This window comes from Falco biarmicus, chromosome 6, assembly GCF_023638135.1.
Source record: "Falco biarmicus isolate bFalBia1 chromosome 6, bFalBia1.pri, whole genome shotgun sequence".
Classification (NCBI taxonomy): domain Eukaryota; kingdom Metazoa; phylum Chordata; class Aves; order Falconiformes; family Falconidae; genus Falco; species Falco biarmicus.
Window position 1 is genome coordinate 69,591,111 of NC_079293.1, and position 20,699 is coordinate 69,611,809.

Below are 20,699 nucleotides of genomic sequence, written 5' to 3' on the forward strand. Positions count from 1 at the left end.
CGTGCTGAAAATGTCCTTCAGTTATAACAATAGAGTGAAAACTGTTGGACAAACATAAATATTTTACATGAGGTGTTTAAAAAATAACATTTGTGATTTATGATTGACTGTGCTTTCAGAAGTATCTGTATCACAGGAACACCTCAGAAATGAGTTTACTTGTTTATATAGTCCAATACAATCTACTGATCTCTCAAGAATCTTCCCATGTAAGTCTGGCTTTTTAAAGCAGACTTTTAAAGAAGGCATGCAAGCAAAGTTATTCATTACAGAATATGCTTCAGTGTTATCTTTATTACTTCAGTGCCTCATATACCTTATGCACAGGTGATCTTGCTAAATTACTTTTAAAATAATTTCTAAAACTATTGACTCTCCCTTTAGTAAAGGAATGGTACAACTGCTCCAAAATAAAGTGCACATTATCAAAGAAAGATGGAGAACCCTGATATCAACTATAGAAAAATAAGAAAATAAAAATAGGAAGAATATACTGTGTATCGCAGAATGACATAATAAATATATTGGGGATGAAGTGAGATTGCATCATCAAGTCAAACATTTTTAAAAATCTTATTGAAGAGATAAAAGCCAATATAGTTCATATGTATTTGATTTTAAAAAAATACGTACAATGACTACTAAGAGGAATCTGCAAAAGAGATTACATTTACATTCCTGGGAATCACTGATTTACTGTTCTGAATTTTTTTTGCTGTCACAGCAAAAGTCAACGTTACAACATATAAGACTGTATTTCTGTGACCTCTGGAGTCAGTCCTAATTACTTAACCAGGAAAAGGTAAATATAATGGGAATTTTTGACAAAAGATGTTTTTCTGCTTGCCTATGTTGAAGAAAACAGATTAAAAAGTGAGCCTTATATATAAAATAAATTTATAATTTAACAATTGTTGTATTGAGTTCATTAACTCTGAAAGCTCAACTAAACATGCTTCCAAGTATATTCCAGTCTGGAACTTAACGTGAAGTATCTCAGGGATTTTACCTAGCACATAATTAAAATCTATACAGTTACCCTACTTCTAAGATATTAATCTACATGAAGTAACATCTCTTGTAACAGGTAGAGGCCCAGTTTGGACATCTAGGATTAACATGGGCAGCTAAGTACTCAATTTGAGATTAAGCACCACAGTGTCAAATGAAATCAGGTTAACAAAATAAAACATGCCAACCCCTGCCTTTCTAAACACAGCATAAATGGGGGAAGACATTTTGTAAACTTTCTAGTGTCTCTAAATTTGTAAATAAAAGAAGAAAGCTAGCTAGCTTACTCAAGGCTTAGTGACATAAAAAACTGGAGACTTAATATGGCACTGGAGAACATTAAAAGTGATAACCCTCATCATTAATTATTCTTCTGTACATCATGAAGTTAAAATATAAGAGTATGAAAGTAAGAAAATTTTTGTGACTTTTGACAATTATTAGTAAGAAAAAGATTATAACAATTGCCAAAAAAATCACAAAAGTTGACATGTTACCTGGCTATGACAAAGAGCACACAACTGACACCCAAGTAAGCCAGCAGAATATACATCCAGATATCAGGGGAGAGAGGATTCAGGAAGGAGAAGACGCCCGGGTTTGTACCATTGGGTTTGCGGTACAAAATACTTATTCCAAGAGTCATAAAGGGCTTGGAAAAGTCGATGACCTTCTCTCGAACATAGGTTATTGCCAACGGTGCAACTGCAAGGTCAGCTTTCTGTTAACAGAAATACAAAAGAGAAACAGGCTATAAGTCAGAAGACACAGGTTGAAGCAGATAATCAGATTGTCAAAACACAAACTTTACATGAAGCAGGTTTGTTCTTGTACAAGGTAGGCTGAAATTTAGAACTCTCTTCTCCCTATAAGGAAAGAGATTTATTCTACTTTCTGTTTGCTAAACTGACACGTCAGCATTTAGAGAAAATGAAAAACACTATCACAGGGATAGAAGTGAAGAAAAATATCACATCTTGCAGAAAACAAGAACATCCATTATCACATCTGTTAAAACTTTTTTAAAAACATCAACATATTGACATATGTCTTCTCTTTGTCACTCCTTCACTGTGCCCTTTAGAAGCTAACATATTTGTGAAGCAGATGTGAAAAAGTGTAAAGAAAGTTCCAGGAAGGAGTTTTGCTTTTCTTAGCGTAAAAGCATTGATAGAAAATGAAGAATATTTTTAAATGGGAAGTGCTATACATGAAAGGTTGCTACAGGGAGTAAATTCTAAGTACAACTGTTCTTACTAGTTTGCAGAAATCACTATGAAACTTGTAGATAACTGTAAATCACTTGCAGCATTTAAAATTAAATCATGCAGTATTTTTTAAATTTGCATTTAGTTTTAGTTATTACAGCAATAAGTCATAGGAGATAAGTAAAAGGTCTCTATTCTTTTTTTAGTTGAAACTTAATGAAAATCATAGTGACAAGAAATCTACAACAGGTACTTTTCCATCTCTGTCAACAGCTCTTGAAAGAATACTGAGTATGTGTGCATGTGTACATGTGTGTAAATGTACATGTGTACATATGAAAGAGAAAAGTCCAGAGTGAGAAATTATGCAGTACAAAACTTGGCAAGCTGTAAACTAAGAATTCCTTGTAAACTGTATGTAAATATAGGTATGTAATGACAGAAATGGTATAGTTAGTGTGAAATACTGTTATCTAAGTAACATAGCTGCAAATAACACCTTTTCCAGAATGCTTGTTCTAGATCAAGTTACAGATATTTTATACCAAATAAAATTGTATAAATTCATATATTTATATACTCTCTTTTGCTTGGCTGGTATTGCATATATTGTGTAACACTCAAAATCCCATACAATGTTCTAACATTTCAACATGTGGGTTTTTTGTTGTCTTACCTTCCACAAAGTTCTACTATAGTCTATTGTTATGAGCATTTATCATATCATTAGATCTGCTCTAGTAAAGTCCTTCTATGTTAAAATGTGAAATTCTGTTGGCACTGTTCATTTAATTTGGTAGGGGTTTACTGGTCAAAAACATGACATATGCTTCATTTCCACTCTATTCAGAATTTATAGGTATTAATCAGACCATCAAGGCTTTATTCCACAGCTGCTGAATTTTTAAGAATTCTGTATTACTGATGAAATTCCAGATGATGCAGAAAGAAAACAGTAAAGAAACTAAATTTAATTTGGATTAAAAGTTACAGGTCAGCATGCAGAAGTTTGAGGAACATAACAACTAAAGTTATTAGTTTGCAAGGCAACTAGCAGTCCTTACCCTAAGAGCCTGAAGCTAACTCACTAGAGCAGTGGTCCTCAAACTATGGCCCATGGGCTGGATACAGCCCCCCAGGGTCCTCAATCCGGCCCCTGCCCCCCCCCCCCACCAGGGGTTGGGGGGGGGAACCAAGCAGCCGCAGGTGACTGCCTGCCACTTCATCCGCGCGCCAGCCCCCTGTTTAAAAAGTTTGAGGACCCCTGATCTAGAGGCTGTCAGAAGGTACAGCTGCCCAAAGTCAGAGAAAATAGATATTTTGGAAGGCTATTCACAGTTGTGCATTTTGGTCTTAAAACGTTAATAGAGCCTTAATGAATAACAAATTATTTATTTTAATAAATACCATAGGAAATCCAACCCCTGGTCATTAGATGAAAACAAAACTGTAGAAGTGAATTGTAAAGTGAGATGTAACTACCTCCAGTGAGGGAAAGCCCTAGGGAAGTTGGAGATGAAATCAGAAAAGTAATTGAAAAAGAAATAACGCATGCCTTATATGACAGAACAGGATAATTGGATATCCCAACCTGGGAGTCACAGATCCAAAATACAGGTCCATATCTTGATATTTCAAGATTTTCTTCAGAGCTATATAACTCTACTTCAACATTCTTGAACTAGTATATCACCATAAGAACAAAAATTAAGCACCTCAACAAAAAATAAAATCCAATCTTTAGTGACTGAGGAAACAAAAATCTTCTAGAATGACTAACAAAAAAATGTAATACTGCCACATGTAACTACTTTTGCTATATATGATATCTTCAAAATATATTTTGATATATATGTTATCTCCAAAGTAGTCAATTCTTTTGGTAATTGTTTCATTCTGAAATTACACTACTTGAAAGTAAGAGAAACAAGGGGCCAAGTTTCAAGAAGTGCAGTACCAGGGTTTCCTACACCCTCCTAAAATGAAGAAATTTAGGTAAGAGAATTCTCTTCAGTTAATTTCTCAGGATGAATTTGAGAGGAATGATGTAAAATTAGGATATTAGAAATCTACATTTATTGACATCAATAAATGAGTACATCCTAGAATGGGTTTCTGATAAGTTCCATAACAAACATTAGTTTCATTTGGCAATAATGTATGAATCCACTTTTTAAACTGAATATATATATGATTCTATTTTTTAAAGGAAAAAAGATTAATTTATAATATATATATAATATAAACATAATCTTCAACAGCCCTTATTCTTGACTTTAGGGTACTTAGGTGAATGTCTTTTTATGACAGCATCCAAGGACTGGTGAGGATAAGCTAGCTGCTACAGAGAAAAGTTCTGCACCAACTAAAGGTTACAATAGTGCTTAGAAACAAGTAAGTCTAGCAAGGACATTCCAACGCAAAGCACAGTCCTGAGCAAAATGGAAGCCTTGTACAGCAACACGAACTGTAACCATACCACGTGATGAAGAAGCACGCTGCAGACAATAATGCCATATTGCCATAGATGGCAGAGACTGGGGAAAAATACTCCTCACAATAAATTCTTACTTTAACTATGGCAAGTGTGAGGAAATCACAATTCTGCATTCACTCCACTATTCAAAGACATGGCATGATAAACTGGAGAATGGCACTCACATTCTGCATCCATCTTGACAGTTTTCCAAAGAGAGGTTCTCTAGCAAGGAAGAGAATGGCCCAGACAAGAGGGAGGAAGAAACAGAGTTTATCATGCTCGACAGGACACTTTCCAAAGTCAACTATTGACAGCTATTCCCACTTAGCTTTCTCCAAGTGCATCAGATATTTTGAACTTTACGTTTTCAACAGTACCTTCCTTCTCAACAGTACTCAATCTTCCATCTTCACACTCCATCTTAAAAGGTAATGATATTTTCTTCTTTCATACTAGTATATGCACTCTCAGCATGGCCTACTTTCTACATTAGTACAGAACTCTGAGCAGGGATTGTCACATCTCCTCATCTTTTTGTGCCATATGAGGACTGCTCATACTGTCTTCACAGTTGTGTAAAGGTTTCCCTGCTGTGCTGCCATGTGCAGTTGTAGGATGCTCACTTAACAGCAAACAACTCAAGGTATACATGATTTATTTGTGCGACAGAAGTTCCTATGGCATGCTAAAATACTCCTCCTTTGTTTCTTCATTTACATTTTACTTCCAATCAGCATGTTGACTGACTATTTTACATAAGGTAACATTTAAAGAAAAAAGGGAGGACATTTTTTTTCGGTTGCACAGGGCTGAAATTTGGCACATAACCTCAAAGACAAGTTTTACCCCAAATTCAATCTATGCATGCAGCTACAAACAACTTTAGCAAGAAATCTGCACACAGATGTTGAATAGTGCATGGGCCACAGTGCATATAGTAAAATGGTATTTGCAGATATTGATATTTTGTATGTGAACATTAATGCTATAAAATATAACTCAGAGAAACTGCCACATTACTTTTGGGGGAAATTGAGCTTTGAAAGTATTTAATAGCTTCTACTAACAATATTAGGGAAAGGAAATAGAAACAATGATTGAATGTTGTTTTAGTGATTCTTTTCTGAAAAACTTTCACCTATTTCATTTACAGGAAAGAAGAGTTTAAACACAATCTATACACAGAAACCACAAAACGACTAATAGGTATTTTTAATTAGACTTTACAACTACAGAATATTCCACCATAACAATGGAGTTCTTTAACCTATGTAAATGGAGTCTTCTGGTAAGAATTTTGCTGCTAATATTTTGGATTGATTTAGCAGCCATGAATATTCATATTAAAAATGCAGAGGGAATCATACAATCTATATCCATTCTCAGTTGTTTATACAGTCTGTACAATCATATTGTGATTGTGTAATAGGCACAAAATTACACATACACTGAAAATGGATTTTAGTAATTTTACTTCTATAGAGGCAGCAATGCACTCACTGCTTGCAACTGTTTTTCAAAATGAAGGAAGCTACTTTTCCAAAAGGAAAAATGCATAAGGCTTCTTTCTAATCCATTTTGTCTGCTCTTCAGCCTAAGACCCTAAGTCAATATAAACTTCTTCAGCCACCTCAAACTTTTGGGATTGTTAAACTGAGAGCTGAATTTCAGTTACATTCCCTTTGGAGAAAATGCATCCCTAAGCTAAACAGAGGAAGGCTAATGCCCAGCTTCAACTCTTTAAACCCATTTAACGGGCTGTTAATGCACAGAGAGCTTATGCATTATTCCTGTTCACAGAAGTGCATTTCCCTGACACTGATTTGTAAAGCTAAGATTGTAGTTTGCTTTTAAGCTTGTGCTCTGTCTTTAACTGCCTTGTTCATGCTGCTACATTCTAGAAAATTTTACACCCTGTGAAAAGCTTTTGGTCTTGACATGAGATCTTCATTTCCTTTTGAAACCACTAAGATTTTATTAGGGCTTTATTGCTATTTTGATTTTAACTTACTACTTACATTATTTTGACATAAATTGTTTTTAATGCTTTTCTAGTACCTTTAATGAGATCATAGGACAATTCAGGTGGGAAGAGACATCAAGAAGTCTATAGTCCAATCTCCTGTTCAAAGAAGCTACATGATCAGACCAGCTTGCTCTGGACTTTACTCAGTTTTGAACACTTCCAAGGATGAAAACAACATAACGCCTGTGGGTAACCTGTTCCACTGCTACTCTGTCCACATAGCGAAGAAGTTTCTACAGACAAGCAGTGTAGCAGTTTGTTCTAGAGAACTTATGGAGGTTTTCAGTTTATGCCCATTGACGTTTTTCATCCTGTCAGGAACCACTGTGAAGAGCCTAGATGTATCCTCTTGATAACCTCCTCACAGGTCCTGGAAAGCTGCTACTAGAAGTTGTTACCTTCGCCAAATGTAAGTAACATACCATAAAGTCCAAAACAAGTCCAAACTAGATAGCCAAGTTCACATGTCATGCCTTCTGATTTGTGGGATCCTGACTTGTATAATTTAAGATTAATTGCTAACAATATCCTATATAGGTGCCATTTTAGCTGCTCTTATTTTATTAACATAATAATTTAACACAATAAAGTAACATGATGACAGTTTGAATAGGTACTGGCTCAAGTCACGTCTTTGTTTCTAACTGCTGAGCTGCTTCTCAGTATTTACTAGCACAAAAAGTTACTGAAATACTGGTGATTTACTCAGATTCATTTTACTGACACTCAGTAATATTCCATAGCTGTTTCATTTCTTTAGACATCTTTATGTCAGCATGGCTAATACTTTTCTTGGCAAAGTCCTGAACAGCTGTGGTAACTATTGATGGTGTCAACTACGTTGCTGCAGTCTTTAAAGGAGGGTCCTGATCTAGTAACCAACAAGATCATTGCCTTTCAGAATCAGATCTCAAAAAAAAATAATTGGCCTGTTGTCCACTAATACAAAAAAACTTGCTGCATTCAACTAGACAAAAACATTTGGAATCCTTCCTACGGTGGCTTTTAAATAGGATTGGGCATATCTTTTAATCAGCCTAGCCATGTCCATAACTGACTTTCAGTATTGTTTTCCATTTGCTCCTTTGTTATTCTCTGAATATTTAATTCAGAGAAAAACACTAGTACTGAACCCATCAGGAACTCTATAATTAATTATTTTACATTATTTCCTCTTATTTAAGGTTAGTAAATATTTTCTAGCCCATTCTCCTGTAGCTATGCTAGCATGGATTAGATTTAATAGCTGAAAAGATGTAACATGAGTACCCATTCAAAATAGTCACAAAGTTTCTATCTGCTCATTTATAGAATGCTTTCACTAAACTATTTTGCACCAACTTAGTTTTAACCAACAGTTACACAAATTGCATGTAAGAGGGCTAAGGGCAGCGCACCATGAAACTACACTTAGCAGGAAGATGGATGACATTAATTTGCAATAATAAAATCTCAGCCTTAATTCTTATCACTTCACTCCAGCAGAGTTTTCCACAAAGGGCTTTTCTAATGGTTAGAAGAGCAAGATTAACATATCCACAGAAAGGGCAAACTGCCAAAGACAACATTTACCGACAGTGTAGATATTGTGGCTTAGAGTTCAGGAAAGGGAAATTCCTCCCTTAAAAAAAATATATATATATATATATAATTAAAAAAATTATGAGTACCTAAACCAACTAAAATCTTACAGCTCTTCTACACAGTTATCACACTCTTTTTTTTCCAAAATTTTATTTTTATACCAGTGATGGTTACTAAATATGAAAATTACTGGACACCATGTTCCAGTGCAGCTTCTGGAAATAAAATACAAAGGTAAACATTGATTTCTTGTTTGTTGTTAGCATTTTTTTTCATTATACTTTCCAGATTTACCACAACTCCTTGGAACTGTTGGGTTTTTTTCCAGTTGGTGACCAGTTGTGTCACCTAGATTTTCAGTTTACTGCACTCAGGACAAAAAAATCCTACACTTCTTAATTTTGACACAAATTCTGTTCTCCAATATATGAGTTTTTTTTCAGATTATTTCAGTGAATTCATTTCATCATGCAATCAAGTTAACGTGTCAAATTTGACTTGCTCCCACTTTTCTGTATCACTTTGTCATCTGCAATTCTGTACAAAGGAACCAAAATTATTAATAAAGTTTTTGTGTATCATTTGGATGAGCAAAGATCACTGCAGGATATTGTTACCTCTTACTGATTACAATTCTCATCGACATTTTTTTGAAATCTATCATTTCATAAGCTTATTTAATTGAGGGGATAAAACTTATTCATATGAATAAAATCAACCTCCTGTGTGCTTGTCCCCTCCAGCTGCATTTTGATGCAGCCATCACAAGGGCTAAACTTTTTTCTTAAAAGAGCCCACACCCTGAAATTCTCAATGAATCATTAAATTCCAGTATCTTAGGCTTTAATTAAAATTGATCATTATTATAAGCAATAACAAAAAATGGTCTTTTTAGAGAACTCCATCATATAGGAAATAAAAACAGAAGTGTTTTTACATTGTGTATATTCTCAAAACATACATCAAGCAATGCTTTGCATGTGTCCTAACTATAAAAGAATGTCTAATACAGTACATATTTTATTACCCAAAAATAATGTCCTCATTTCAGCTGGGATAGAGTTAGTTTTATTCTTAGTAGACGATAAGAGTGCTGTGTTTTGGGTTTAGTGTGAGAATAAGGTTGATAACACACTGATGTTTTAGTTGTTGCTCAGTAGTACTTACTCTAAACCAAAGACTTTCCAGTTTCCCATGCTCTGCCAGTGAGGAGGGGCACAAGAAGCTGGGAGGGAGCAGGGCCAGGACAGCTGACTCAAACTAGCCAAAGGGATATTCCATACCATAGAATGTCATACTCAATATATAAACTGGGGGGGGGGGGGGGGGAGGGAGGTTTGGCTGGGAGCTGCTGACCGGTGCTCAGGGATTGGCTGGGTGTTAATCAGCGGGTGGTGGGCAATTACACTCTGCATGACCTGTTTCTTTTCCTTTTTGGGTTTTATCTCTCTTTCTCCCTCTCCTCTTCATTACAATTCTTATTGTCATTGTTGATTGGGGTTTTTTTTGTTGTTGTTTATTTCTCTCTTTTTTTTTTTACTTTATTAATTGTTCTTATCTTAGTCCATGGGTTTGTCCAGTTCTCCCCATCTCACTGAGTGGCTGTGTGGTACTTAGTTGCTGGCTGGGGTTAAACCACAACATATTGTCACAAATCTAAGGAAGAAAAATGTTAGCAGTGGTTTTATGCACTAGATCCTAATCTAGTTCTGCTCTGCCTAGGCTATATGTAAGCTAACTTGTGAAATGTATTTAAATTTAGTAAAGCTTATCTGAACTCCAGGCATTATTTAAATACTGAAGATACCAGGATAGACTTATTAACATCCATCTTTAATAAAAATAAAATGCAAATCCTATGGATGAATTACATGGGTTTTGTATATAAAACATTGTTTCAGTATGTCCCTTATTTATCCAATATCCTGAGTAAAAAAAATTCTAACAAGTATCTGTACTTTTTCATTTTCCACTAGTATTTTATGACTACCATGCTCCACACATTCATGCAAAAATATACACTCATCCTTTTCAAGCACTTATGTACAGCCATTGGCATGCATATGTGTGTGTGTGTATATATTTGTTTCACACTTACATTCTCAGGAAGTTACTCATCTTTGGAAGTTGCTACACATTACTGCTAATCAGGCCCTCAGCGGTCAGGAAACAGTAGAATAAAAATTGTGTAAATCAATTCCAGGCTATTGTGACAAAGTAACATGATTTTCTTCCCAACACACACACACAGACAAACACACATACACACACAGTTTAATTTGGTGTATTTTGGACTTAAGTAAGGCTGCACTGCTAGCAGTTTCTTTTTTGTTTTTTAACTCTAATCTTCAAATTTCATATAGTTTTCTTAAACAACTGAATTACCATTGACACTGTAAGAACAGATCAGAATTAGTACCTTTCATTTCTCCAAACAGCAATGTTATGTTTTGGGCACCGTTCCCAGGGACACATCTCCCATCAACACATCCTGAAACTCTTTTACCAAAATGCTGTTTTGGTGAAAGTTGATGTACTCCAGGATTCCACAGTCCCTCCTCCCTACCTTCCATGAAATGTTCACTTTGAGATTTGTTGGAAGTATCTGGAGATGAGCAAAAGGCAATTTGCAGCACGGAGCTTTTAAACTTTTTTTCCTTTTTAAACTTTTAGCCTCAGTAATGATATTAAGAATTCATTTGGTTGTGGTAATTGTGCCTCATGCATACACCTCTGGTTGATATATGTCTCATGCAAGTCTTTCAAAATCCTTCTGTTACCATTTCCAAATGAAGAAAATCCAAGCAGAGGTTAAGTAGCAACATTTCTTATGAAGACTGTACCATGTGTACCATGGTACCATAAGTACACCAGAGTGTACCATGTTCAGAGTTATGAGCAGAATTTCTGAATTCCTGATCTACCAAGAATGCAATCAAACTCCTTAATCATTACTTCTGGGGGGAATGAGGTTAAAATAAGATCTGTGTAGGCAGAAAGGAGGACTAAAAAAAGATTGGGAAAACTGGTGCCAATCAACTTTTCCTGTACAGCTGAACTTATTTTGATCTTTGCAGTGATCAAGTACTGTACACTGAAGCATGGATATTGTAGAAACAGTCTGAATGAGCAAATTCCTGATAAGCTTGAAAAATAACTTGCTGAAGATTTGACATGAAAAACCAAATTGCAAATCCTCCTTTGAGGAAAAGCACATATTTGAATAGAGAATTGTATCATCAATTTTCTCCAGGTAACTTAATTTCTACTAAATGGGGTCAACCCCAATGACCAACATTTTCTGAACCAGAAGAGACAGAATAAAAATGTAGATACATTAATTTACCTAATAAAAAGAAAGTCCCAATGGAGATTAAGTCTGTTATTAGAGAATTCTAATTTTCACATATATTTCACTTCAGCAGACATATACATAGAAATAATAATCCCTGTGTTATTTTCTACCTTTCTTCACTATCATTATAGCAACAAAAGTAATTGTAAAGATCAGATAACTGTAAAAGGATATGAAAAATGTAATACTTTTATGAATAAAGCCCTGGCCATGGATCAAATCAGTTCCTAATCATTGCTGTAAGCATAAATGATGCTTGAGCCAAAGAGCAGGTTGTGCTGGAAAACTGCCAACATAACAAAATTAACTAATAATGATTACTGGAAATTCAAAGAAGAATGCTTCAGCATAGAACAGTAATGCTTAATCTGCAAGGTAAATAAATGTAAACTAAGTGCCTACATTAATATTTTGTGTGTCTCACCGTAATATTAGAAATATCGCCGGGCTTTGCTCAACTAAATGCAGACTGTGTGGAAGTTCCCTGCTCTTTGGAAAATAATTGCTCACTCTCGACTGCTCATTTGTTGAATACTACATCTTCAGTCTGTCCTGTACTCGAAATCATTACCATACCCCTTGCCTGTAATTTAATAGGGAATTCATATATGCACTTCTGCTGTGTTCCTTACTGAATTAATACATATGTTTTGCACACTTGACCTAAGCTTCTGGTTTATGATTCCTTTCACACTTTAGATTACTGAGGTTCTGGACTTCCCTGGCATTTTTTCATGGCTTCCTGCAATACTCTCTGCTGCATTCTATCTGAACCTTATTTCCTGCACAACATTTACTCTGAGTTAGGATCTGTTTGTACATTTTTCCATGGGAATATCATATACAGCCAGATACCTAGTACAGCATATCTGAGTGAATCACATTGATAAATTCAGACATACAAGGTAAGAATTTGCAGAGAGGTTCTGTAAGCCTACGAAAGTATTCAGTTTGGTTGAAGAGAAAGACAGAAGCTCAAGCAGCAGCAAAAGAGACACGGTTAGTTGCTTGTCAGGGAGACACCTGCTGCTGCATATTCAGCTTGGGACAAATGACATTGGAAATAAAAGGTCAGAGCACTTGAAGTTGTGGATTAATCAATTAACAATTAGACTGAAAGGCACAAAAAGCACAAGTGATATTTTCTGGCATATTATAAATTATCATAATAAGTTATCTTATAGTCCCCAGGACAGATTTCACACAGAAATGAAATGCTACTTTAATGAGGAAAAGAAAGCATGCAAACAATAATAACTGGAAGATAATATGAATCTTTAAAAAAGTAACCATACACATGAAAAATACAATACAAGCACTTAACAGTTAAAGAATTCGGGATACTTCATCATTACACAGAATAACTGGAAAGTATTGGAATACTGTTTCACAATATTAAATAATGTGAATTAGTAGCTTTCTTTGAAGAGCAGGTTGTGCTGGAAAACTGCCAACATAACAAAATTAACTAATAATGATTACTGGAAATTCAAAGAAGAATGCTTCAGCATAGAACAGTAATGCTTAATCTGCAAGGTAAATAAATGTAAACTAAGAAATAAAAATACACTCACAACAGATGGCCTTCAAACAGCTAAATGATAAATCAGGAAAAATATACATTATAAACAAAATATAAGAAAGTTGAAAATACAAGCAGATAAGGACAAGAAAACTAAAATACCAACTAATAGTATTTAAAACATACACAGAGAGTACAGAAAAAGGGAATTGTTTTTTTTGTTGGGTTTTTTTAAGAGAGAAGGTAAAAATAAAATAAAATGCCAAGATACTAGAAAATAACATTAAAAACGTTAGCAGAAATGAGTAGACATTCAGCTTACCACCTATGTATATTCACCAGAGCTGCTGGTTGAAGCAAAAACTATACCTACACGGCAGACTTGCCAAAACTCTACGTGGTTTTTAGAGAAAATTAACCCTCAAAACATCATCTCCCCACAGGATCAGAGTTCAAATTTATATTATATATATAAAAAATTAAGCATAATTAAAATTTTCATCAAATGACAACGAGATTCAGTTGCAGATGCTAGTGTAGACCTAAGTTTTGAAATAAATTTATCCCGTTCTCACATAGTTTGTGAAATACGTAGCCTAAATTTTGTATATATACTGTATATGTATATATATGTATATAAACTCTGTATTATGTAAAAAATTACAATTAACATTCCATTTTTGTAATGCAAAACTGCTCAATGTATCCCATGTAAAATCATACAAGAAAAGGAGTAATTATTATAAAGAGCGTGAGAGCTGAACAAGATATTTCGTAATGAAATATGAGCAGAAAATACTTGGAAACTCCAAAATCAAGATAGATTTATGGATTCTGCAGGTGAAAACCATTCAAACACAGTAAAAATATTACAGTTTCTGCTGAGCTGAGATTCTATCTTTCTCTCAATATTCATCCAAACTAAAACCCAACGAGTGGTTTCTGAGTGCTCAGAATTTAGTATATGTTATATCTTGTATACTGAGCTGAGATTTCCTCAATGTATTAAGGACATAAAATTAAAATATTTCCCTGTAATATAATTTATTTGATGATGCTTTACCTAAAATTTCACAGTTTACAAAACAAGTTTTCTTTAGCCTTACTTCTAACCTCGAAACCCTTCCTCTGAAGGAGTCCTAACAGTTTCCACCTTCATTTCAAAAATATACATGCAAAATGTTAAGAACGAACACCAGCAGATCGCAAAGACCCTCAGACAATGGAAAAATATTGTGACCCAAGCCTAGGGATGAACTCAAGGTTCTCAGAACAGCAACTGACCAGAAGACAGTAGAAAACCACTCCAACTACACAGGTTCAGAACAATGAAGATTAACACACGGGACAAGCACACACTGAACCTGCACAGGATAAGTACACACTAATTACATAAGCAATGGTAACTGATTAGCCTACACCTTAACAGAGGTGATTTGATTAGTCTATACAACTACATTGTACTATATGTTATATATAACATATGTTATAAAAAAATGCCCTGTCTTCCTCAATATCAATGTCCCCAAGCATTAGGCTGGGGCATCGTATGTGCATTGCTTAAGAAAAAATCCTTTCTAATTCTACATTTTGCCTGTGTCTCTGTCTTCAGTCAGTGTTGGACCCCTAAGGCACAAGTGTGGGTTTCAGCCCAGCAGAAACAGAGGTGCTCTAGGGGGTTTGAGGGCCTCTAGAGGGGAGGTGGATTTGAGTCCCACCAGAACTCCTGTTGCATTAGTGGGCTGGAGTCCTACTAAAAGGGAAGTGAGTCCCATGGAAATTCCCCTAACATAAGCTTATAAACCTGTTATATCTATTACACTCACATGATCACTCGCTCTTTCCTATTACTCATTATAATCCGTGTAAAACACCTGCCTCCTTGAACAGTAGTATTTATATTCTTTCTCTGCTTTCTTACATATTTCCCTTAGCCTGAATAGCTTGAATATGCCTTGCCATAAGAAGTGAAAAATAACTTTTTGTCGGTGAATATAATTTGTGTTCATGAGTAATATTATGCATCACGTTAAACATCCCATCAACAGAAATCATGTACTTAAAAATAAAAACCCCAGACCTTATTAAGCCTATTTTGGAATGTGAAACCGAAGTACCTGCAAGCTCATTGGGTGTTTTTTTCATTTTTATGATTAATATATGTGTTTACTTCTAAAGGACAAATGAAAAAACCTCATGATGTTTTATCTAAGAAAGAAGATTATTAATTTAAACCAAGATTTGGAAGATAATTTCTCTTATCTAATTAACTTATATAAAATAATATTTCATCAAACTATACAACCAGATGAAAGACAATAGTTCTATCCAGGCAGCTTAAATTATCCATTTAAAAGTACAGAAAAATTAGGAACACACACACAAAAAAAAACCCCAACCCTGTTATGAAGGCACTGTTGGCAAAATTATTATTTTCGTTCTTAATGGCTGAAGTTTCTCAGTTGTTCTTCACATTACAGTTTCTCACAGTAATCCCTATTTTTTCCGGTTTCTCATACAAACATGAGAGGTGACAGGAATAATAAAAAACAAGTAATTGGAAAACAGCATAATTCCATAAGAAAACAGTTATGCTTACTTGCATAAACAAGGATCAGCATTTGGAGAAGTCTTAGTATACTTCATTAAGAGAGGAATTTATCTACTCACATTTACTGAGATCAATTTAAAGAAAAAATTAAGATGAGCACTCAATGAATGCTGCAGCAAGTGCAGTACAAATGTAATTTTGTAAAGACAGACTGTAATCTCACAGCTGCTTCAAGCAAGACCTAAGTGTGAGACAACACCAAAAGGCAGATGCCTGGGCTTGTATTCCGGGCCCTTTTCTGATTTTTATTAGAGCTTCTGACAGTTTCTACGGTATCCCCATGCCTCTAGCTGCTGCTCCATCAATGAAAGGGTGTCCCACAGATCTTAGATCTGCCAGCACTACGTGGATGCCTTGGACAGCTTAAGGAAGGTCAAGCGGCACCAGACCCTTATGTGTAGGCTTCTGGCTTAATCCACAGCACTTCAAATTCCCATCACAGCCACTAAAGATCTAATCAATACAGGTGATGGAGTCTAAAGAGCAATTCAGCTGACCAAGTTCTAGAAAAGCGTTTTGTGTTCCTGAATATGTCTACTGCATAAGAGATACCTTGTATAGCCAAACTATCCTCAGATGGGCTGCTCTAGAAAAGGACAGATGTCCTCTGTCATATTTGTTACCTTATGCAGACATGCTTGAGATCATGGAGCATCTAACCTGAATGACTCCATTGGACACAGCTTTAGAACTTAAGTTAAATTTCTTTCTCAGCTCTGGTATGATTGTTTTCAGTAGATCTCTATGGGCTAAAACAGAAGCCTACATAGCTAGCGCTCTAATAGGCACCTTTTACCAAAACATTCATTTATGCATTTGATCCTGAGTTTAGTCTCTCACAGTCTGTCTTCCCCTCTGAGGTACAACATTCTAATCCATGGAACAGTGCTCTGGATTAATTTGATTTTATGAGGCCTGACATAAGATGTCAAATAGGTTCTAAAAATATATTGGAAATAAAGGATTTCCTATCAAAATCCTCCATCCTTTTTGAGAACATCTGTAATTATTAGTATCTTGTTTATGTAGTAACACTGAGAGTAAGGGTAGGCACTGTCAACAAATTACTTTTCACATCTATTACACATGCTGCCCTTGTTTAAGAAAAACTATCACATTGTTTACCTTCTCAAATTCCATACTTTCACAAACTTTTTTAATGAGTCAAAATTAACAAGTTTGCCATAATATTAACTCAGTGAAGAATTTGACATGCAGAGAAGGCAGACATCAAAATTATATTTTAATATTATATATAAAGTATATTTTACTTATATAAAGTATATTTTACTTTATGTATGTTAATGAACATAAATTGAAGATAGTAGTTCTCTAAATAAAGAAAATCTGCCTGGGATTACCAGGCGTTTAGAATACTAGCATTTATATGGGGGAAAAATAGAAGGCATATTTAATGTGCTCAACACAGATGCTCAACAGATGCTGGTGGAAGGATATCTTATTCTAAAATTGATTCTTTTTGAGACAAGAAAAGTGTTAACATTAGACTTGAAAATTATTTTGCAGAGCCTGACATGTATTTTAATATACTGTGAGTAGTATCTGTTCTAAAGAGCTAAAAAATAATACCACAAGTATGGAGAATTAAGACAGAGAGAATAGCATCAAAACGAAATTATTATTTTTTTCTCTAACAAGAGCCTTTCACTTGTTTATTCAAGTAAAGAAAAATGTAAAATATGTGTATCATTGCCTGGTATCTCACAATTGACATGACACAGTAGCAAGGGCAGAATTATTTCTAAGATAGCTGATAAAAAACTTGTTTCTAGAATTATTTTATTTTATTAAAGTCAAAATGTTCCATGACAACAACAAAACTTTACAAAAGTCTTCAAAAGGAAAATCTCTTAAGACCTCAGACTGAATGGGGGTCAACATATGATCCTAAACTCAACATCTGATCTTAAAGTTTTAATTTCATCTTCACTTCTTTTAATTAAAATGTCGAATAGATTTTGTTTCCTTTTCCTATGTAGTGTACTATGGTGGTTTGACCCTGGCTGAATGCTGGGTGCCCACCAAAGCCACTCTATCCCTCACCTCCTCAACCAGACAAGGAAGAGAAAATGATAATGAAAGACCTGTGGGTTGAGATAAGGCCAGGGACATCACTCCGCAATTACTATCATAGGCAAAACAGACTCAACTTGGGGAATTTAGCTTAAATTATTACCATTCAAATCAGAAAGAACACCCTACCCCTACCCCTCTCTTCTTCCAAGGTCGAACTTAATTCCCAATTTCTCTACCTCCCCCCAGGCAGTGCAGGGGAACAGGAAGTGGGGTTTGGTCAGCTCATCACACATTGTTTCTGCTGCTTCTTCCTCCGTGCTCCAGCAGGGTGTCCCTCCCATGGGAGACCATGAATTTCTCCAACTTGAGTCCTTCCCACAGGCTGCATTTCTTGACATACTCCTCCAGCATGGGTCCCTGGCCTGGTTTCAGCTGGGATGGAGTTCATTATCTTCTTAGGAGCTGGTGCTGTGCTGTGATTTGGTTTTGATATGAGACTTTTCAGTTTGCCTTGTTAGCGAAAACGTTGGAGGAGCACAAGGAATTGGGAGGGGACAGAGCCAGGTCAGCTGAGGCAACTAGCCAAAGGGTTATTCCATATCATGAGATGTCATGCCTGGTATATATACCTGGGTGGTTGGCTGGGGCGGGCAGATCATTGCCTGGGGACAGGCTGGGCATCTGTCAGCAGGCGGTGAGCAGTTGCATTGTGCATCATGTCTTCCTTTCTTCCTTTCCCTCTGGATTTTAATCTTTCCCTCCTTCTTTTTATTAGAACTGTTATTGTCATCACTGTTATTATTGTTCTTTCATTTTTATTCTGTTTTGATTATTAAATTGTTCTTATCTCAACCCTCAAGTTTTACCTTCCTTTCAAACTCTCTTTCCTGCCCTTCTGGGTGAGGGGGAGTGAGTGAGAAGCTGTGTGGGGCTTAATTACCAGCTGGGGTTAAACCACGATAGTCCCTTTCACAGAGTCCTTCAGGAACAGACTGCTTCAGCAGTGTCCCCCACAGGGCCACAAATCCTGCTAGCAAACCTGCTTCAGCACAGGCTTCCTACAGGTCACAGCCTCCTTTGGGCATCCACCTGCTCCAGCACGGAGTTCTCCACAGGCTGCAGGTGGGTATCTGCTCCACCGTTAACCTCCATGGGCTGCAGGGGCCCAGCCTGCCTCACCATGGCCTTCACCACAGGCTTCAGGGGCATCTCTGCTCTGGTGCCTGGAGCACCTCCTGCCCCTCCTTCTGCACCGACCTTGGTGTCTGCAGAGTTTTCTCTCACATGGTCTCACTCCTCTCTTCTGCTGGTGCAGATTTCCACCCTCCCCCTCCCCACCTTCTTAACATGCTATACCAGAAGTGCTATCACCATTGCTGATAGGCATGGCTTTGGCCAGTGGAGGATCCATCTCAGAGCTGGCTGGCATTGGCTCCATTGGACATGGGGGAAGCTTCTGGCAGCTCCTCACAGAAGCCACCCCTGTAGCCCTCCCACTACAAAAACCTTGCCATGCAAACCCAAAACAATAAGAGAAATACACTTATCATAACTGATCGAAAAACTCCTGACAAAATAATTTCTAATGCAAAAATGTTTTTTTTTATAATAACTTCCTTGAACCAAAGGCAGCAAGTCACTAGAAGGAATACTTCTTCATGAAGAATACATCCATAAATGATGGAGCTACCTGGATTTTAGTTCCCCCTCCCCCAAATATCTAACAACATTTTCTTGAATTACCCAGACAGTGGGGTAAAAAGTGGGGTAAAATAATGAATGAAAATTGGGGCAAAGAAATCAGATTCCTTAACTGGCAAAATCCAATTTAAAATGTTTTCATAGGGAAATCTCTCCTATATTTGCTGTGCTAGTGAATATTTCTCTTCCAATTGCAGCTCTTGAGACCACTGTCTTTTTCCAGCAAGAATTCATTATCATTCAGTTGTCAAAGGGGAGGAATCACTGAACTAATTTTTCACTTTTGGTATTTACCTTTTATTTAAAAGGAAACTACTAATTCTTTGGAGACCAGTATCAGAATGATGGCATATGTGAACACTGAGTAAAAAAGTCAAAGAAAGAAGAAATATGGGTAAACTATAAGAAAGGAGACTGAAAACACACAAAGCCTGACATAAAGGCTTCAGGCTCTGTCCACACTGCAGAATTTCAACCCTGAGATTGACATGATATGTGGAGCTCAGTTCAGAACTGTCTTCATTTCAGTTACACTTTTGAGTCCAAGTAGTTATGTAAAGTGACTATGCACAGATTTAAACAGTTTATTTAAAAAATTAGATTCTGTTTGGTACTTTTCATCTTTATATAAATAGTGGATCTTCCTTTCTACATACATAGTATACTAAAATTCTCCTTTTTATTTATTCTTGAATTACAAATTCTACGAACTACCTTTGCAAAGATACACACTGCAGCATAGTATCCTTTTTTCTGAACTTAAGTGACTGACAGCTAAAATATAACAAGAAGGTAAAAATAAAATAATTTTCAAAAATATTTTTCAAATACATGTAATTACTATGACAACTTTCAGAACTCTGTCTTTATTCTGTTCTCTATTTTAATTAGAAACTCAGTCTGAAAGGTGTAGGCAGAATAATTTTACCTTCCAAAAGATATAGTAATTGGGTTTAATAAACTACTTTATACAAAATAAAACCTCTTTGACACTTTAAAAAATATTTTCTAAGGCAAAAGACTGAAAGTCTAAGCTAATGAGCCATGTGAAGTATTAACTACATCAAATGTGTTAGCTGTCTATCTGGAATTCTCTGATTTCCTGTGCATCAGTTCTGAGGTCTGAAGTGTTGCTGGCTAATAAAATGTACCAATAACATGCATG

At 35.8% G+C, this 20,699-nt stretch overlaps 1 protein-coding gene across 1 annotated transcript in view; it reads right to left on the minus strand.

Moving 5' to 3' along the window:
- The window catches only part of GRIK2 (glutamate ionotropic receptor kainate type subunit 2), a 415,167-nt gene that overhangs the window by 143,457 nt on the left and 251,011 nt on the right, over window positions 1-20,699 (minus strand). Inside the window, exon 12 of the mRNA XM_056344643.1 lies at window positions 1,509-1,732. Coding sequence (XP_056200618.1) covers window positions 1,509-1,732 — 224 coding nt within the window. The remainder of the gene's footprint in view (window positions 1-1,508; window positions 1,733-20,699) is intronic.